Source organism: Bos grunniens, chromosome 27, assembly GCF_055505025.1.
Source record: "Bos grunniens cultivar Pamir isolate PY7600 chromosome 27, Bosgru_T2T1.0, whole genome shotgun sequence".
Lineage (NCBI taxonomy): Eukaryota > Metazoa > Chordata > Mammalia > Artiodactyla > Bovidae > Bos > Bos grunniens.
Genome location: NC_141191.1, coordinates 16,810,922 through 16,831,096, shown reverse-complemented (window position 1 = coordinate 16,831,096; position 20,175 = coordinate 16,810,922). Strand labels below are relative to the sequence as shown.

Below are 20,175 nucleotides of genomic sequence, written 5' to 3'. Positions count from 1 at the left end.
CTCCAGGCTCACCTCCCACCTCCCAGCACAGTGTGTCCAGCGTGGAGGCTCAGTCTCACGCGTCCCCACCCCCCACCCCAAATGTGTGCAAGGGTCACTCAGGCGCCTGTTTGGCTCCCCTTGTCAGTGGACACCGAGGCAGTGAGACTGAAGAGGTTTGTTAGCAGCATCCATGAGCGTTACAGGGGGACGGATCGGGCTGGAGCAGAGACGGCCTCAGACCCCAGCGCCCTCTCAGCTCCCGCCCTCCCTGGGGAGGGGTTAGACTGGGCCTGGTGCTGCTACCTCTGCGGTCGCAGGCAGGGGATCGCCGCTCGCTTGACCCTCTGTGCAGATGAGCAGCGGCTCTTCGCTGAGCGCGGGGAGGGGCGAGCAGGACCCCGCGCCTTGCTGTCTTCCCAGTCGTGACCTTTGGCTTCTCTGGCACTGTTTTCTCTTCAAGATGTGTGATCTCTACTCTGATTCCCGTCCTGTGCCTTGATCGTCCAGGGTGTTTTACACCCACCTGCTTCTCTGTTTACTTTTCCTTCTTCCTTAAATCCCCTTCCTTTTTTTTTTCTCTGCCTGAGAAAGTGCTGTCAAAAGTCTGCTCATCTTATGACCGCGGTATGCTTCCTGGCGCCACAGCCAGGTGTCCGGTCTCCTCTGCTCCGCTATCTCTGACCTTCTTCCTAGACACGGATCCCATCACAGGAAGCCTCCTCATTGTTCAAGTAATTGTATTCCTTATACTTGCTTTTCGAAGTTGGTGTTAAATGTCGAATGAAAAAACTGAAAGCACTCTCATCAGAAATTTAGGTTATTTTTCCTTTTCAAAGGATGAAAGAAGGTTTTCCCTTTTCTGTCCCCTAAACTTGGGCCTGTGGTGGCGGAGGAAGGGACGCTTCTGACGGGGCCACAGGGGCTGCAGTGACGGGCTCTTACTGCCTGCTCGAGCTCAAGTGATGCGGCCTGGGTGTGCAAAGGCATGGGAGGTGACGGTAAGGCTGGGGAGGTGGCAGGCCCACCCGTAACAAGTGGGAAATCTCATTAAACTGAGCTTGTGTTTGTGTCAGAGGAGCAGCTTTTAGAAGACACATGTGAATAAAAATGAAGCGTGTACAAGATACTGATGGTTTGGTTTTTGGTACAGTTCGGACACTTCTGAAATTGAAGCAAGTGAAAACGAGTCTGTAAAGATTAGTGCCAAAAAGGTATGCACGATCTCCCAACTTAATTTGTAAGATATTTCATATCCTATTTAGATTGGATGCAAGTAGAAGAAATGTTTTGTAAAGTGTTTCATATACTGTGTGGATGCAAATAGAGACAATGTTCTGTAGCATTATTTTTCATAAAGAGTGTATTATGTTTCAGAAGGTACTTTTTAAAGATAAAAATGGGATAGTTTTATACCTGAAGTGTTTTCATCCCCGAGATCTCAAATCTGTGTACCGTGTCAGTTTTCATAGTGTCCTTGTAATGTGCGTAGGTGGTGGTTAAACACTCTGTTGGGAGTGTTTGCTGGGAACCCTTTAATCCGGGTTTCTGGTCCTGTGCACGAGTGAGGTTGCCATCTTTCTAGTATGTTCAGTTTTGAAGTTTGGAATTAAGAAATGTGGACCTTATGGTTATCTACTAACAGGAATGATAAGCATTTGTATTTTCTAAACAGTAAGGCTGTTTTCTTGATATAGCCAAGAAGAAAACTCAAGCCCATCAGTGACGAATCTGAAAGCCCTGAAGAAAGTGATGTAAGGAGAAAAGTTAAACCCACAGAGAACATAAGTACACAGCATGAAGCTGTTTCAGCTACAGCACTTCCAGGACTGTCGGAGAAACCAGCTGAAGCGGTCACTCCTCAGAAGACAGGACCCCAGAGTGCCGAGTCCTCTGCTGAGAAAGCGACGCTGGCCACAGAACATCAGCTGGTAAGAGTGTCTGCCATCCCCCTGGAGAGGAGAAGAAGCTGAGAATGTCCGGGGGAAGGGAAAGCATTTTTTTTTCCTTCGCTTCTTTTGAAAGATACGTTTTTTTTTTATTTTTCTTATTATAAAAGTATATTTACTTTAAAAAATTTAGAAGGTGTATAAAGGAAGATAAAATCCTTTAATTCCATCACCCCAGAATAAAATAACTGCTGCCTTTTCTGGTCTACACTCTTCAGTCTTTCATTGAGCTTTTCTTACCGTACATGAACCACATCCTTGGCATTAAGTATTCTGCATACCATTTTAACACATGACATTTCATTCGTGAATGTGCCATAGTTTAGTTAATCTTTTACTAATGAAGAATTGCAGTTTTTAAAATAGAAGTGCTTTGATTTTTTTTTCCCCCCCTCGCGAAATCTCTGTGCACATCCTTGGTCATTTCCTTAGGAAAGAAATTGCTCTGATAAGAATTCTGGGTCATATTTATTCTCTTTTAAGATTCTTGACATGTAATATCTCTTAATCAAGCTTTTAATATGTAATAATATGCCAGCATCTTGATTTTGGCCCACTGAAATGGATCTCAGGCTTCTGAACTCCAGATCTATGGAAATATCTTTGTTAAGCCAAGTTGTAGTAATTTATTATAGTGGTCATAGGGTATAAAACATCACCCAATAACTTTTCCTTTTTAGTATCATGCTCTTGGGTTCTAGAACTTCCTTTATTTTTTTTCCGTCATAGTTTGTTTCTTGGCTGAGATTCCTTATCTGCTTAATCCTTAAGTCCATCATTTCCTTCTTGGGACATATTAATGTTTATGAGAGTGGCTTTGAAGTCTCTGCTTTCTAAGTCAGGTGCAGTCAGCCCTCTCTATCTGCAGGTTCCACATTGACAGATTCAACCAACTATTTGATAGGAAATATTCGGGGACAAAAATTACATAAAATTCCCCAAAAGCAAAAGTTGAATTTGCCACGCACCAGCAACTATTTTCATAGTATTTGTATGTATTTCATAGTATTTGCATAGTATTTGTATTAGGTATTATAGGTAATCTAGAGATGATTTAAATGTAATGGGAAGAAGGTTATGTGCAAGTGCTAACATGTTATACAAGGGGCTTGAACATCAACGGATCTGGGGGTCCCTGGGGATTCTAAACCCACCTTCCTTGGACATTAAGGGGTGACTGTACCTGGACTGTGGTGGGTCAGCTTCTTTTGAGTACTTCTTTTCTGTCTTGACTACAGGTCACATTTTGTGTGACATTTTTCATCTAGGAGTTTTAAACTGTGTGTTACACGTTGTTGACAGGTGGTTGAGATTTTGAGTTGTGTTTTCTTCTGAATGTTGACTTTCATTCTAATAGGTATCTTGATTATTGGCTGATCAGCTTGAACTTCTGTGGGTGTGATTTATCCCTTGTTGGGGTCAGTCTGTGGAAAGCCTCAGGGGGTCTCCCAAGCCTCTCTAAGTCCGTGGACTCAACCTCTGTATTAATAGTCTTCAATCACTATTGAAGACTACCAAAACAGAATACCGCAAACTGTGTGACTTCAAACGACATACGTTTATGCCTCACACAGTCTCTGTAGGTCAGAAGTCCAGGCTCGCCCAGCTGGTGAGGGCCAGGGTCTCATAGGCTGGGGTCGAGGTGCCAGCCAGGACCGGACTGTCACCTGAGACTTGGGGTCCTCATCTGAGATCACGCAAGCTGTTGATAGAATTCAGATCCTTGCGTTCTTGTTTCCTCTCTGGTGGAAGCCAGGGGTCAACTTAGCAAGCAGAGGCTGCCCCGAGGCCCTCCTCACAGGGCCCTCTCCCGGCGGGGCAGCTGGCGATGTCTTCAGAGCCACCAGGGCCTCTCAGTCTGCAGTGATCTCCTGTGCGATGTGACTAATCAAGGGGTGACCATCCCACCAGAGTCACAGGAGTCACCCACACTCAGGAGCAGGGAGCATACAGGTCAGTGGGAATCGTGCTTACCGCACCCCCAGGCTCTGTTGAGTCTGGTCAGAGACTGGCTTTAGCCTTAGTTAGAGGACGGAGGAGCCTGGTAGGCTGTGGTCCATGGGGTCGCTAGGAGTCAGACAGGACTGAGTGGCTTCACTTTCACTTTTCACTTTCATGCATTGGAGAAGGAAATGGCAACCCACTCCAGTGTTCTTGCCTGGAGAATCCCAGCGACGGGGGAGCCTGGTGGGCTGCCGTCTATGGGGTCGCACAGAGTCGGACACGACTGAAGTGACTTAGCGGCAGCAGCAGCAGTAGGGTGGGTCTAGGGCAGCCCTAACTCTTGAGCAGTGTTTCTTAAACCTTTTTCATTGTTGTCTTCCCTAAGAAGCCTTTTTAGACATTTTTCCTCCTAACCATTCCCCCAACTGAATTTGAACATCATAAGTATGCTGTGTATCTATCTATGTATCAGGTACTTTGGAGGGTCATAAACTGTTGTACTATAATCTCTAAGGCTGTCTGCTCCCCACCCTGGGGACAGTTGGGGATGGCACGATCTCGGGCATGTTCTTACCCCTGAGCTGGGGTCTCCCCCCAGCACCCGCTCAGCTGGATCAACAGCTCTTAACTAGTTAGTGAGGCCTCTGCGTTTTCTCCATCCAATTTCCCGCAGTATTCCTTGTCCTTTATCACTTGTTACGTCCTTGTTCCCATGATAGCACATCCGGTGCCCCTGTGTAGCCTCCCTGCGAGCATGGAGTAGGCGTCAGGGACCCCAGCCAGACCTCTCGTGTCCTCTTCTGACAGCCTGTTGCAGGGGCTTCGGCCACTGTGCCCTGCTTTCTGCCTCCTCAGCGGGGCAGGACGCTGCTCTCAATGGGGATGCAGCTGCTGTGCTGCCGTCTGAAGGAAGGTGTCCCGGGCCTGGCGGGCCGGGGCAGCCGTAGGTTTGCGTTCTGAGAGTCTCAGGCTTGTCCTGCCTGTTGTCCGATGCCCCCCCCTCCCCGCTTTATGGTTGTGCTGGCAAGAGAGCTAGTTCAGAAGCTGTCACTTCATCATAGCTTGGAGCAGAAATTGAGCTGATTCCACATATTATTATCTTAAATAATAAAAGCTCAATTTCCTCCAAGGCACCCATTGTTAAAAGCCAACTGAAAGTTTTAATTACTTTTTATTTTGAGGTAGTTTATTTTGTTCAGTGTTTCCTTATATTAAGTTAGATAATTTATATGATTAATATATTCACTTAGAACAAAATGAGAAAGTCACTCAGTCGTGTCTGACTCTGTAGCCCACCAGGCTCCTCTCTCCAAGGGATTTTCCAGGCAAGAGTGGGTTGCTATTTCCTTCTCCAGGGTATTTTCCTGGATCGAATTGTAGCTAAAGTATTGACAGTGTCTGATAATGCTGTCTTAATTCTTGTTTTAAGAGAACTTTCTCCTACATGAAAATCTTTGCTGTGGTTTTTTGTTTGTTTGTTTTGTTTTGTTTTTTAGAAAACTCAGAAAAATAAGATGTTTCCTGGCAAAAGGAAGAAACCAAGAAGTTACACCACAGGTATAGAAGTGTTTTATATGTAGTCAATCGTTCAAGAAGTTCTTTTTTAAAAATATATTTTTTAATTTAATAAAGTAGTACATTTAAGTATATAAAATTTCCACTTTAAAAAGTTAAAAAATATATGACTTTGGAGTAACTGAGTTTTCCAGCAATCTGTCATGAAAATTTTCAGTATACAACAAAGGATAAAGAATTGAACAATATATATTCATATACCTACTAACTAGATTTTACCATCAGAATTTGTTTCTACTTGCCTTAGCACCTATTCATTAATCTATTTTAATTTTTCATCACGTTATCACTCTTTTCAGACATCAAACTATGCACTTTTAGAAGCCTTTTTTCATTCAACGTAACTTTGAGATTCATGCATATTATTCTGCATCATTTTTATTGGCACAAAGTTTATTGAAAAATGGGAGGAAAATAAAGCATTTTCTCTCCAGTTTTTTAAAAGATAAGTTTTGTTTTTCTAATTATAAAAATGTTTATTTTAGAAAATTTCAAAGATATAGAAAGGATGATAACATCACCTACAATTCCATCACCCCAAAGTAACTGCCATGTTTTTTGGTCTATACTCTTCAGTCCTTTTACTGAGCTTTTCTCACCCTAAGTGGGCTCATATCCTGTCATTCAGTATTCTACATACCATTTTAATGAATATGTAATATTTCTTTCACAAATGTACAAAGTTATAGTTAATCTCTTATATCAGCTGTCTGAATCAATATATGCAATAACCTTCCTGTGTCCTAGAAGTGATCCGTCAGGTAGATTAAAACTAACAAAACACAGATCTGCATCACCAGTAGCATTCAGTAACAGCCGGCTGTTAAAGGCGCAGCAGGGTAACTAAGGGACGGCTGCTTTTGGCTGCTTCAAAAGTGGGCCAACCAAGGAGGCGGCCACTAGAGGGCGCCCTACCGACAGGGGTTTGTGAGCCTGTCTTCTCCCATGTGTTTCTTCAAAACCTCTTACTATTTTTAGCAATTTGGTGGAATACTTTTGTTGTAGGCTTTCAGATCCCTGGACCTAGAGCTAAATTGCTGATAATCAGTATATTAAATTAACCTATCCTGATGTTGTAGATACTTCCGACTGTGCACCTGTTTGGTGTTTAAAAGAAAAGAAAGCCAGTGACATCATGGAATTAGACGTGTTTTTGTCTGCATTCGAGAACATTCTTCTAGAGTATGAGTGAGTCTTTTGATGTTGTCATTTATGTGCCTAATAAATTTCCCTTGAAATAGCACTTCTGTTCACCCCACAGCTTGATATGGAGAACTTTCATTATCATTTTTATGTACTTTTAAATTTCTATTATACTTTTTTCTTTAAGCCTCTGATTTAGTAGTATGTTATTGTATGTCCTTGTATGTGACTTTTTAATTTGTATTTATTAATCTTCTGTCTTAAATAGTTACAGTCCAATTTCATGGACTGGTAATACCTATTTTTGAAATACTGAGGCTTCCTTTATGGCCTAGCACATAATCTCTGTGGAAGCTCTAATTATTGGATCTGTGTAGAATCAGTATTACTCAGTTTTTCCTGGTATTTCTATCAATTTATGCTATCTCTATAGAGGTTATTTTACTAGGATATCATGTTTAAAATTGCTCTTTTAGATTGAACATTTTATCCTTATGAAGTGACTCTCTTCATTCCTAAAAATGCTTTTTTTGGTTTTAAAATCTTTTATCTCATATGTCACTAGATTTCTTTAGTATTTGCCAGATTTTACATTCTTTTAACTTTTACTTCCTACCTTTGTCTCATGTTAAACTGTTATTTATTACAAAATCCTTTTTAAGTCCAGTGTCCATCTTTGAATTTCACTTTAGTCCATTACACTTAATTATCCTTACCTTTAGAAGAATGTATTTATCCTTTTTTAAATTTATAACTCCCCACCAGTAAGATTAGAACTTTGGCAAGCTGTGATATCTTGGTCTTCTCTCCCTGCCCCCACCACAAACTGCATCATGTTTAACCTGGAGACTGTTTAATTCTGGGAAAAGGGCGATCAGAGTTGATATGAAGTGGCTGTTTGAATTTAGGGTCTAGACTTTGAACTTGCCAGAACCAGTTAAGAACTGCAGCTTCTTAATGGTTCCTGGAGTCCTCCTCATAAGGCTTTTAGGGCTATATGTGGTTGTTGGTTTCCCTGTGGAGGAATGAGGTCTGGGGTTTCTTATTCCATCTTCTGATGTCAAAAGTGCAGGCCATCTCTCCTGCTTAGCGTCTGAAGAATTAGGCCACGGGCCTAGTCCCCTTCTCCTGGGTGACTTTTCCTCATGTATTTGCCCCAAGAAAAAAATGGCTATATGACAAGCTCTCACTCACACAAGAGGTTTATTTTCAATTCAGACTTTAAATTCTAGTGTTGTTCTGTGACGAGGCCGAGCAGGGGTTAGCTCCACCCTGGCAGGGTGTGGGTCACCATGGGTCTGTGTCCAGCTGTGAGGGAGGGAGACTGGGCTCTTCTGTCCCTGACAACAGGGACCCAAACCAGTTTCTTTGTTTGGGTCAGCTTTTGCAGAGCTGAAGAGCTGGCTTCTGGCTGCTTATATATCGGTTAGTCCAAATGTGAGGCCCAGTCCCTTCCCCAGTTGTGGCAGGGAGGGAGGAAAGGGCTGAAGTCTGCTGCCACTGGATCAGGCTGCAGGGAAGCCCGGGCTTGTCTGGGACCATCACTTTCCACACGCTTTCGTGTCACTTGTGGCTGTGGCCAGTGTCGGGAAGTGCTGGCCACATGCGTCAGGACTTAGGGAAGAGAGTTCCAGTTGTTTTTCTTTTCTTGAGATGCTTCCAGTATTTTTTTTTAAACCTGAGAAGGGGCTGCAAGCTGACCATGCCCTCTTAGATATCCAGAATGGCACATGCCAAACTGTGTGTCCCTGGGAATGCTGAACAAATGAAACACGCCTTTCCAAATCCTTCAGAGAGTACCTGAGTTTGACTTTTTTTTCATTCTGCTACAGACAAAAAATAGACTCTCGAGTTTGTAAGGCAGCCATCAACAAATTTCATTCTAATTTGAAAGAAGAACTCATCAAAATGGTAAGTTCAGTGACATAAATTGGTTGGTCTGATTTTTATTTTTTTAAAAACTAATCCTGAGCAACTCACTGTTGTCTTGGAAAAGCTTGCATTTGCTGCCAGTGTGGTGAAGATTAGAAACTGGATATGATATGTTATAAAATGATAAACACTTGACTTTGGAAAATGCATGCAAATATTTGTTTTTGTTTTGTGTAGGTTCAAGAAATCCAGATGTTGAAGACTCTGAAAAGGAAGAATGCTAAGGTAAATCACTTACGTGATTAAAGACGCAGTCCTGTAGAAGGTGCACATACGTGGCAAGTAAGACCCGACTCTGGGTTTTGTGACCTACAGTTTGTGGAGGCCTTTTATCTTTTTAGTCAGGCTTTTGTTTGGTCGATCTGGTGACTGTTCAGGTGAGTACTGATCAAGTCAGTAATGTTGTTGAGACGTAGGCTAAGGAACAGGGGTCCCAGTTGGCCTAAAAATGGCTCTCAAGCCCCAAATGACCCCTTACATAGTTGCATATTATGTAATACGTGTATCACTACTGTGTGTGTGTCAGAAGTCTTTCAGACTAAAGAACTGGCTCGAGTCTCAGAAAGGGCAGGCTAGGAAGAATACGGGGCCAAGGTCAGGAGATCTCTTGTCATGGTGCTGCTGCCTCAGTGTCCTGTTGCCACTTGGTCTGCAAGGAAACACGAGGCCCTTCCAGCCCGCCTGTTTACAGTTGGACCAAAACGCATGCCTTGTTCTGGCTCTAAAGTTGCGTGAACCCACGTGTGGAAGCACAGCCGCCCTCTGTGTTTATAACAGAAATGGGCGTGAAGTGGATAGTTTTCCTTGTGGTGAAAAACAAACTATTCTGGTGAAAAACAACAGCCTTTGCTGTTTTTCAGTTTTAACCTCTTGTTGGTCATTCCTGCGTCTCTCATAAGCAAGCAGGAGAGTAGTCTGAATGTCCAGCAGTAGAACATGAGGTAGTTGCTGAAAGTGATGGTTGAGATGATGCAGTGAATCCTGTTGAAATGTTCTCTGTAAAATACAAATTGTGTCATGGCATTCCCGTGCTTCAGGATTTTCCTAGTGTATTAGAGGGCGTAGGAATGCCTTACTTGGTAGCTCACAGGGTAGTAAAATAGGCCCTCCTCTTCGGGGCTATCTGCAAGAGGACCCCCTGGACTTCTCCAGTTCCCTGTTCTTTCCCTTCATAGCACACGTCACAGGCTGTAATTACATCCCTTTGTATGTCATGTCTGTCTGCCCTGTGTGACCAGAGTTGGTAAGAATGGGGTTTGCCGTGTTTCCCACTGTGCTTCCAGTACCTGGCACAGTGTACAAGGCAGTGCTCAAATGTTTACAAAACTAACGTAACAAATTTTTGTTACTAGATAATCTCCAATATCGAAAAGAAAAGGCAGCGTTTGATTGAAGTCCAGGATGAATTGCTTCAGTAAGTAATATCAAAATTCTCTTTGAGAACTTAAAATAGGGATTTAATCGCAGCATTTCACGTGAGGCTTTGCCATAAAACTTGCTGCCGTGTTGCATTTAAACACCAGGTCTTCTCTGGGCTGGAAGCTCAGTCAAGGGCGGTTATACTGCCGAGTTGAGAAGCTTTTAGCAAATCAGCCCTGATGTACCCACCACGAGCTCTCTCAGTTCCCGCCTGAGAGGCGCTCTGATTGGATCAGCCCTGATGTGCCCACCACGAGCTCTCTCAGTTCCCGCCTGAGAGGCGCTCTGATTGGACATGTAACGCGTGGACGTGAGGCTTAAGTGCGGGCTCTACCACTTGGCTGGGCAGCCTTGGGCAGGCCGTCCTCTCAGTGCCTCATTCCCTCGTTTGCAATGAGCATGACGGTGACTGTACCTCCCAGGGTGTGTGAGGCCTGAGTGAGTAAATGCGCAGAAAGTGCCACACCGTGACTGGCATAGCACAGTGTCGTATGCGGCGTTACCAGTTTTCATGAGTGTCGTTGAGACGCATTGCTTGGTGTGACACACCTGGGCCCAGGTGTCGGGCCAGAAGAATTTCCAGGTCTGTCTCCACGTGTGCTTAGGAAGACAAGCGCAAGCCGTCTGCTCTGTTTCTGGTGGTCTTCCTTACAGACGGGGTGGCCGGGTGAGCCGGAGGGCTGGCAGCAAAGCAGCAGCAGAATAAGCAGTGTCAGGTACGCTCTCTGCCCTTCAGGAGCCTTAAAATAGCTTGGAAAGTGGTCTTAGAAGACAACCTATGAGTGAGTACTAAGTTTGAAAGATGAGACCTGCCCCAGAAGTCTAGAAGAGGGAGAAACGGGTTGTCTTGGCCTTTGGTTCCCAGATCCAGCCTCTGAACAGGTGCTGCTGGCTGGCGCTGCAGCCTTCATGGGCCCAGGCCAGAGTCAGAAAAGTAATCATGACGGGACGCTTTTTCAGGTGTTAGCTGTGTGTCGCTGGGCGCCGTCCTAAGTGCTTTGTGATACCAACATATTAATCGTCACCATAACCCCAGGAGGCAGGGTGTTTGGCCACAAGACAACTATGTAAGACTCGGATCTGTCTCTCAGAGCTTCCAATCCTTTTTCTAGACGGAGTTGTAGAACTTGAGAGGTATAGTATTTTGGAAAGGCATAGAAAGAAAGAAAATGTGTATCATTGTTTTACATGTAGAAAACCCAAAAGGCACAGGGCGGTAACATTCCAACAGCCCCCAACCCGGAAATGGGGGAGGCAGGACCCGGTGTCTGCCCACTGGCTCCCGACCCAGCACTCCTGCCCACGACCCTGCTGGCGCCCGACCCAGCTCTCCTGCCCACGACCCTGCTGGCTCAGGGGGTTTCCCACTGGTTCAACACACAGAACTGTACGGGGACTTCTATAAAATGATATTAGAGCAGGTTTTAAATACATCTTTGTGAGAATGAAACATGGTAGCCATTCCCCATTCTTTTATAAATTGGTCCACAATATCCAAGTTATCCTTTTTATTTTGTATGTTAAGAGACTTACGAGCTACTGAATCAGAAAGCAGGTTGCCCAAGGTTGCACATCTCATCCAGGCACTGAGATAGTTTTTCCACTGCTTTTATTAGACTTGGACAAAATTTCATAAGACAGAGGGGCAGAGGAAAGGCTTTTTGTCCATGCTTTTACTGCTACACTGCAGTGTTGGTCTACATCCATCTGGGGCGCTAAAATCTTGATACCCAAGTATATGTTTCAATTCAGTGGTTCCTAAGACTCTAAAAATGACTTAATGAACTTTAAGATACATAAGGCATATTTTTCTGTGGGCTTCACTGCTAAGTACTTTTTAGGCATCATATTTCAGAGTTTTTGCTATATTTAAATTGATTTCAGAATCATTCACATTGATAATTTGAAAGCTAATGATATCTTAAACCACCTAGTCCACCTTCCCTGTTTATTTACTTCACTCAAAACCCTTACACACTCCACCTTAGGCTGAAGTTCCACTTTGTCATTTCTTTTTGGGAAAAATATCTTTCTGTTTTAGGGTAGAACCAGAGCTGAAACAACTACAAATAAAGTATGAGGAACTTCAGGAGAGAAAAGCTTCCCTTAGGAAGGCAGCATATTTCCTGTCTAATCTCAAGCAGCTTCATCAAGATTACTCAGATGTTCAAGAGGAAGAACCAAGTGTAAAGGAAACAGTAAGTTCAGTTTTTAATTTTCACTCTGCTTCAGAAGACACAGGGCTCCTGTTAGAGAGCCGGAGCTTGGAGGGGAGAGCAGTGGAGACGCCAGGTCTACCCAAAAAGCAGCCCTATAAACTGGTGAAAATTTGTTCACACCACTTCTTTAGCTAATTAATTAAGGCCAGAGAGGTAAATGAAAATCAGAAACACTGATTTTACTAAGGTATTTAAGCTTCAGAGAACTGAATTTCTTGAAGGGAAAGTGTATCCTCTGGACAAAACTCAACTTGTCGTCAACCTAAGACTAAGACCACTAAAACCTATACAAGTTTTAAAGACCAACCTCTTGTTCTTTGTTCAGCCCGTATTTTTACTATCTTTTGTATCTGCAAAAGTAGCCATTATCCCATATAAATGGTAGGTATGATTTTAGAAGTTGAAAAATGTTTTAAGAGGGCATGCAGGAGGGGAAAGGGTGGTTGGCATAGATTCTTTTCTGTGGTCTTACAAGATAGTGAATATAGCTGGCCCTGTCCTTGCTGTTCATGCTTTATATATAGTAGTGTGTCTGAGTTATGCTTTCAGAGTGTAGATACCAGGGTACATGCCTTACCTCTTTTCTTAAACTAAGAATCCAGTACCTAATGTTAGTTCTTCCTCCCCTGAGAGCAGGTGCCCCCCGGTACAATAGGTTGAACACATTAGGCTCTCAAATATCTGTTAAACTGAATTGCCTAATGGTAGGTGATATAGACAAAATTATTTGGGTTGTAGTCACTCTGATAGCTTTGTGCTTAATTTTGTTTCTAAGAAAACCACCTTGAAAACATAAGCAACAAAATATTCTAAGTATAATATAGCTGTCAGGACTTTAGTCACTGGCCCTTAGATACAAGTTGTACCATGATATTTGGCGTAAGTTTCAAACTCATGAGTTGAGTTTTTGTTTCCTATTTTTATGCTGGGTTTGTATTTAATTTTGTCTTTAATCATTAAGGACACTTGGATTGGCAACTGAGAACCACATGGTTAATTTTCTCAAAAAGTAATTTTTCTAGATGAGTTTTATGGGCCTGGTGTCTCGTTACGTCGGTTCTTACAGTGAACCTGCTGAGCCACAGAGCTCTGGCTAACCTGCCCAGACCACGTCTTGGCCTGTCCAGGGAGACTTTGGTTTAAGTCATTCGGATGCCATTGCTCTTTGACCTGGCTGGTCTTCTGGGTGAGGAGCTCAGGCTTTGCAGAGCAGTTCCCTTGCAGCCTGTTTATCAGTTGTTCTGAGGTGACGGATTAAAAACAATTTCATAAAAATGAGTGAACAGTGATTCATGGAAAACACTATTATCACTGGCATTTGGTCATAACATTGAACTACATAAAATGGATAGGGTTTTAAAAGGGTTAAGTTTTTTTATTCATCTAAATATTTTTCTTCAACAGTATGATTCATCCAGCCTTCCAGCTTTGCTGTTCAAAGCAAGACCCCTTTTAGGAGCCGAACATCATCTGCAAAATATCAACTATCAATTAGAGAATCTCCTTGACCAGAAATGAGACCAGTCTACTAAGATGTGCACATTTAAGATTAGTCTCATGATACAGTTTTAGAAGGTAACAACAGTATATATTTTTGCACAAAGGAAAATGGGAAGAAAACCTGAACTTTATTACTATTAATTTGAACTGAATATTTTTTATTGTTATAACATTCTCAGATAAGTTTAAAAGCAGGAAACTGTCTTACTGTTCAGACTGTATGTATGACCTTGAGCTTGTCACCAGAATTTAATATTGCTTTGTCATTAAAATTAAATAGCTAAGTATAGTAGTTTTAGAGGCCATAATTAACTTTTCTAGTTAACACCAAGTACTAAGTTTTTAAATGTTTTACAGTGTTGACACCTTGTCAGCCCTTAGAAGCTCTACCCTACAAATAAACATGCAAAATTAAGCTGATGTGAACATAGTTAATCACATAAGGAGAATTCTACTGAATTTTAATAAGCACACTGGAGCTAATTTTCAATAAAACTGGTTTATTTGAGTACATAAGATTTGGAAGTAAAGTGATAAATAAAACAGCTGATATAACAGGCTTATTTAATAAGTTACTATAATTTAATGGTACTAAATCTGCCTTCATGTAGATTACAGCCTAGTTATGTCAGTGTCCATAATTAGCTACTCTTGTAATACTTCTATTAGTAGTTCATCAGGAATTTCATCCATCCTATTATAAGCCAGAAGACTGTTCTCTGCAGCTTCTGCTAATTCAGCATCTTCTGTAGCCTCCAAAATGTAAGTATCATCAATGCTGTTATCCCAGTCAGCGTCGGAAAATGCCCCTTTCGACAACACGCTAGATGACGGTCCATGAGGACTCTTGGTTTCAGTGTCTGCTGTTGTATCTGTTGTAAACTCCTCTTCCTGTAGTTCCAAGGAGGAGGGAGAACAGAGTAGGAAGAAAATACCGATTATTCAAACAGAATGTGTGATAATTTCACCATACAGTTGATCTGTACTGCATTAAGGTATTCAGTTCAACAGATACCAAACACGGGACGGTACAGTCTCCAATGCAGTCATCACGGGCTCATCGTTGCTGCCTTTGTGGGACACTCACAAAACTCCACATTGGAAATGCCTGCAGCTCCCTGGTACGCCCTCTCCGGTGTACACAGATGGGCTACAGCAAAGGGACACTGAGTCTTCACGAGTGGACAGTCGATAGTCTAGCTGAAGGCAAACTGGAGTCTGCTGTCTTAACAGACTAAGTTCTTGATAGTTTTAAAATTATTTTAAAACGGTTTTGAGATAACTACATGACTGAGTGTCTGATTTGATCAAAAGTATGACTGGATTTTGAGTATTAAGAGACGAAGGGTTTTGATATCTGCTCTTACTCTAAAGAGATTTGTTATGGACTGAACGTTCGTCACCCCCTTCCCCGTTAGATGATCCCAACGCCCAGTGTGGTGGTATTAGGTGAGGGCTGCAGGAGGCAGGTGCTGAGATAGAAGGGAATGGCACCAGTGCTCTGTGACCCCGTCTCCCAGGGACAACACAGTGAGAGACACCGCTCAGTGACCCGGGAGCTGACGGGAGTCCACAGCACCTTGATCTTGGACTGTCCAGCCTCCAGAACTGTGAGAAATTTGTTGTTTTTAAGTCACTCAGTCTGAGGTACTCTGTTACAGCAGCCTGAAATGCCTAGGACAAGATTCATCAAAAATAATGTGTCATGTGTACAGTAGCGGGAGAAAACAAGTGTGGCCAAGTGTTTAAGAACCAATCAAGAAAAGACACACAGGAGGGTTCCTTGTTCTTCTGCAGCATTTCTGCAGGTTAAAACTCTCTCATTGCAATAGAAAACAGGCAAATATCAGTAACACTGGAGTTTAGCTTAAAATACTAAAAGTGTTAAACAGTATAATAAACCTATCACTCAGTTTTTAAGTAAAAAGCTAAAATAAGTTAAATCCAAGCAGTGGTAATACTGGTCACCAAAGGTACTTACAATTTGGTGTTTTCAAGGTATTACTGGATTAGCAGGAAAAAAAAAACTTTCAGAAACCCACTAAAACCACAGCCATTTATCAAAATAACACTTCAAATAAACTAGGGTGAAATATTCTCAGAGACAAAGTTTGGTTCTTTGAAAACACTTTTTAACCTAGTAATTTACCAGAGACTGGCGATCAGGTATTTTATATCCAGCTCCTACAGATCAAGGAGGTTTCTACCATTTCAGTATAAATTTTTTCAGGAGAGACGTTTTTAAAGTTGAATACATACCAGACAGTTACCTAGATTATAAACTCAAGCACTCAAGTAGGTAACTTTCATTTTAACCATAACACTATAAACAAAAGGGGGAAAAGTGTAGAAGAGTCCTTAATACAAAGTTCTTGTAAAATATTAGACCTCATATTAACGTAAACAGAGGGCAGTTACAGGCAATCCAGAATAGAAACATAGAAACCTGAATGTTAAACTGTAAATTAAAACACCTGAAATACCACTTTATGTCTACCAGCTTGGTACAGATTAAAAGGTAAAAATAAGAAATGGCAAGTGGAGGATAACCTAATTTCCTATCATTTTCATGGAGAACAATTTGGTAATACAGAAAATATGACAGTTTAAGTAGGAAAAATCCCTACAATATAGTATATATACTACTAATTTTGGAAGCTACAGACCAAAACATTAATCTGAGTGGTAAAATTATGAGAATGATTTTTTCTTTTTGCGCTTTATGTATTTTGTAATGTTTTTCTACAATGAATGTGAATTACTTGGGTAAGTAAAAGTTTTTTTCAAAGAAAAATATTGGTTTGGCAGTCTGGTAATATCTACCAAAGTTTAAAGTGTATATATATATCCTATAGAACTATCTCTAGAAATTCTTTCTAGATATAAAGAAAGTATATTTTGATATACTTTGTAAAGCAAAAAATGAGAAGCTAAAATGTCTGAAACTGGTTAATAGCTATCTATTTCTTATGCAGCAGTGGGGAAAAATGAGGTTGAGAGCAGATGTGTGCTGAGGTGGAACGACCACTGCAGCAGTTCCTAAGTGGAAACAAAGTTCCAACCTGTGTTCAGATGATACCTGGACACCATTAGCTCCTTGAACCACTGTACGAAGTCGCTTCAGTTGTGTCCGACTCTGTGCGACCCCACAGACGGCAGCCCACCAGGCTCTGCCGTCCCTGGGATTCTCCAGGCAAGAACACTGGAGTGGGTTGCCATTTCCCTCTCCATTGCGTGAAAGTGAAGTTGCTCAGTCGTGACCGACTCGTAGGGACCCCATGGAACGCAGCCCACCAGGCTCCTCCATCCATGGGATTTTCTAGGCAAGAGTACTGGAGTGGCTTGCCATTGCCTTCTCCGTAGAAACCAGGAGGAAACTACAAAGTGCACTTACCTCTTTGAGAAGAGACAGAAGACATACTTCAGCAGGTAGTGGAAAGCCTGAATCAGAAAGACAGTAGAACTGTTTTATATAATATCTAATTTTTACTCTGTGGTAAACGTAAAAATTAGTAACTCACAGTCAGATTTGAAGTTTTCTGCTTTGCAGACAGGGTCATGACATTTTTGATACCAAACTTCATTTTTCAAGTCAACCAAAATCCTTTACATTTAAAACAAAAAGTAAAAATTAGTACTTTCCAGACAGGATAAAAAGCAAAATCCCGTTACATGCCATTTACTAGAGAGATGCCTAAGACTTAAAGAGGGAGAAAAGATAGAAAGTAAAAGGATACAAACATATCTGACAAATGGTGTTTGCCAAAACTATGAACTTTAGGGCAAAAATTATATACTGACCAAAGTTTCTCCCAAGAAGATAAAATTCTCAACTTGTTCCCGCCAAATAAGAGATCTTCAAAATATGTGAGTAAAGCTTACAGAACTTCAAGGGTAAACAAATATTCAACCATAATTTAAGATTTAAAAAAGAAAACATTCTTCTGATAATTGATACCAATCACCCCAAAACTCAGGATATCAAAAATTTGAGAATTTAAAACAATTTAAAAAACTGACTATGCTAGGTACAGTATGAATCATTAAATGTATAAGTACTCATTCACACATTCTCTGACTACAAAACAGATTTAGAAATAAGCAGTAAAAAGAACTGAAACTCAAAACTTAGAAATTTAAAACATTTTTCTTAATAACCAAGTGACTCAAGGAAAATTCATGATGGAAATTAGAATATGCTTAGAATTAAATGGATTGAAATTACATATTGAAATAGGTGAGGGGAATTTCCTGGCGGTACAGTGATTAGGATTCCATGCTCTCACTGCCAAGAGCCCAAGTTCAATCCCTGGTCGGGAAACGACGATCCCACAAGCCTCACAGTGGTGCCAAAAATAAATAATAAAATGTGAAACTGAGCTAAAGTGATCTTTAGAAAGAAATTTAGAATCTTTAGCAGTAACACAAATAATTTAGAAAATGAACAACAATAAATCTTAAAGGCAGAAAGTAATAACAAAAATTTCTAAAAGTCAATGAGGACAGAATGAAGACTAATAAAATTCAAGATTAATCAAAAAAGGTATAAAGACATAAGTGGTATTAGAAGTTGAGATATAACTACAAATATAAAATATATTAAAAATATATATTATGAACTTTTTCTAGTAATGCTGAAAATTTTCGTAGAATAGACACAGTACTAGATAAAAATATACCAAACCAAGCAGAGTTACAGAAAACCCAAAGAATCCTATAACCACTAGAATTTTTTTTAAGTAGTTTAAAATCTTCCCACATTTCATAGAAAAGAAACACAAAATGGCTAACTATGTGTTTGGGACATTTACCAAGGAGAGAAAAATGGGCTGGTAGCTCAGTCTAAGTCCAGTAACAGACTTCCTAACAGACAAATGCTAGTTTCCAAACTGTGCACAGAAATGCCCCAGGGCGATACAGGATATGTCTGTCTTTCAGGGGATAGGGTGACATCTGTCAGGCACCTTGCAACCGCTTGCTTGTAACTCACAGGCTCTACAGTACGGCATCACCCTTCTCCATTCCTTTCAGTGATGTCCTGTCTTTTTAGAGCTGGGTGTTTGATATTGGTGGTAGTGATAAAAAAGTAGCATAAATATGGAATGAGACGTGAGGGTGAGGCTGGCAGTGTCCAGCTTGATCCCAAAGTTTGAGTTTATGCATGCAGGCTTCAAAAGGACACACAGCTCATTAATAAGCATACTTAAGAGTCAACAGGTCCCAACTTCCAAGGATAAGTCAAGTCACTGTGATGTAATATACACATAGCAACTACAGTTAATACTATATTGCATATTTGTAAATTGGTAAATCTTAAAAGTTCTCATCACAAGAAAACAAAAATGTAACTATATATGGTGATGGATGTTAACCAGACTTACTGCTGAGATCATTTTGCAGTTGTACATAGATATCAAATGTTTTACACCTGAAGCTAGCTAGTATAATGTTAAATGTCAATTATATCTCAATTTAAAAATGAAATAAGAATACTTCATTTCAATTGATGCATATTGTTTTTTCAAAGTGCTACTAAATTATCAGGGCAAATATTAAGTTGCTTGAAACTGATTAATAAGTATAGGTATTTCTCTTGTCCTTGGAACAATGTGAAAAAGTTCAGACACTAAGGGCACCATGAACTGAGTCTGGGAACCACTGGGCCAGTGGCAGTTTGCCAAGCTGAGCGTCCTTGTCTATAAAGAATGCCCTTGGCAGGAGGTCTCTGATTTCTGTGTATGGTAAACAGGCCTAGAGTCTGTGGGTTTATAAGACACGGTTCCCTGCACATGTCACACATGCTATGTAACCATGAATATAAAACAGATGGTTCATAACCTCAGTGTTCCCTGCTGTGTACGGTGGCTGCTAGCTCCTGCCTCAGCTCTGAGCTGGAGTTAGAGAAAGCGTCCCGTGCAGGAAGGACGTGGGGAGCCGTGCCTGGTGTCCCAGGCCTGACTGCTTCCTTATACCTTTAAAACTACTAGTAAAGCTTATCATTGGGTAAGATCTCTGATTTGGATGAAGGAGGTTTGACGATCCAATCCTCAAATTAGTAATCGGAAACTCAGATGAAAACCACAATACCATTTAAACTCACCAGATTAGCAAAACAAATTTAAAAACCTAACGATAGTAAAATTTTGGTAAGAATATGGGGCAGGACAAAATCTGAAAACACTGCTGGTGGGAATATCAAGTAGCATGACCATTTGGGAAAATAATTTATCTAATAAAATTCATGCATATTCTGTGACACAGCAATTCTAGTTTGAGAAACTTGCGTATGTGCGCCAAGTGATACATACAGTATTTGTAGCTTCACTGTTTATAGCAGCAAGCCAAATGTCCACAGCAGGACAGCAGATGAACTGGTCTACTTACATATACAATGATGGAAACAAGCAACAGCTACATTCTGCACTATGCAAACACCTCATGAATATAATGTTGACCAAAAAGCAAGTCAAAGGACCAATTTACCATAAGATTAAAAAATGTAAAATGAAATGTCT

The 20,175-nt window shown here is 41.2% G+C and overlaps 2 protein-coding genes across 32 annotated transcripts in view; one reads left to right on the top strand and one right to left on the bottom strand.

Annotated features, from left to right (window-relative positions):
• CENPU (centromere protein U) overlaps nt 1–14,176 on the top strand; it is a 46,620-nt gene extending 32,444 nt beyond the window's left edge. For 3 of the 5 annotated variants that reach the window (XM_086379990.1, XM_086379989.1, XM_086379991.1), the window contains exons 6-14: nt 1,133–1,193; nt 1,677–1,910; nt 5,369–5,429; nt 6,527–6,635; nt 8,423–8,501; nt 8,700–8,747; nt 9,875–9,936; nt 11,983–12,139; nt 13,565–14,075. In XM_086379990.1, coding sequence (XP_086236116.1) covers nt 1,133–1,193; nt 1,677–1,910; nt 5,369–5,429; nt 6,527–6,635; nt 8,423–8,501; nt 8,700–8,747; nt 9,875–9,936; nt 11,983–12,139; nt 13,565–13,678 — 925 coding nt within the window. In that variant the 3' untranslated portion in view covers nt 13,679–14,075. Of the gene's footprint in view, nt 1–1,132; nt 1,194–1,676; nt 1,911–5,368; nt 5,430–6,526; nt 6,636–8,422; nt 8,502–8,699; nt 8,748–9,874; nt 9,937–11,982; nt 12,140–13,564 lie in introns of all 5 variants that reach the window. The other 2 variants (XM_086379993.1, XM_086379992.1) reach the window with 1 other exon arrangement.
• PRIMPOL (primase and DNA directed polymerase) overlaps nt 14,144–20,175 on the bottom strand; it is a 50,762-nt gene continuing 44,730 nt past the window's right edge. For 14 of the 27 annotated variants that reach the window (XM_086379983.1, XM_086379985.1, XM_086379965.1 and 11 more), the window contains 3 exons: nt 17,182–17,264; nt 17,055–17,101; nt 14,144–14,551 (listed from right to left, as the gene is read on the bottom strand). In XM_086379983.1, the coding sequence (XP_086236109.1) occupies nt 14,306–14,551; nt 17,055–17,101; nt 17,182–17,264 (376 nt within the window). In that variant the 3' untranslated portion in view covers nt 14,144–14,305. Of the gene's footprint in view, nt 14,552–15,239; nt 15,335–17,054; nt 17,102–17,181; nt 17,265–20,175 lie in introns of all 27 variants that reach the window. The other 13 variants (XM_086379960.1, XM_086379982.1, XM_086379962.1 and 10 more) reach the window with 3 other exon arrangements.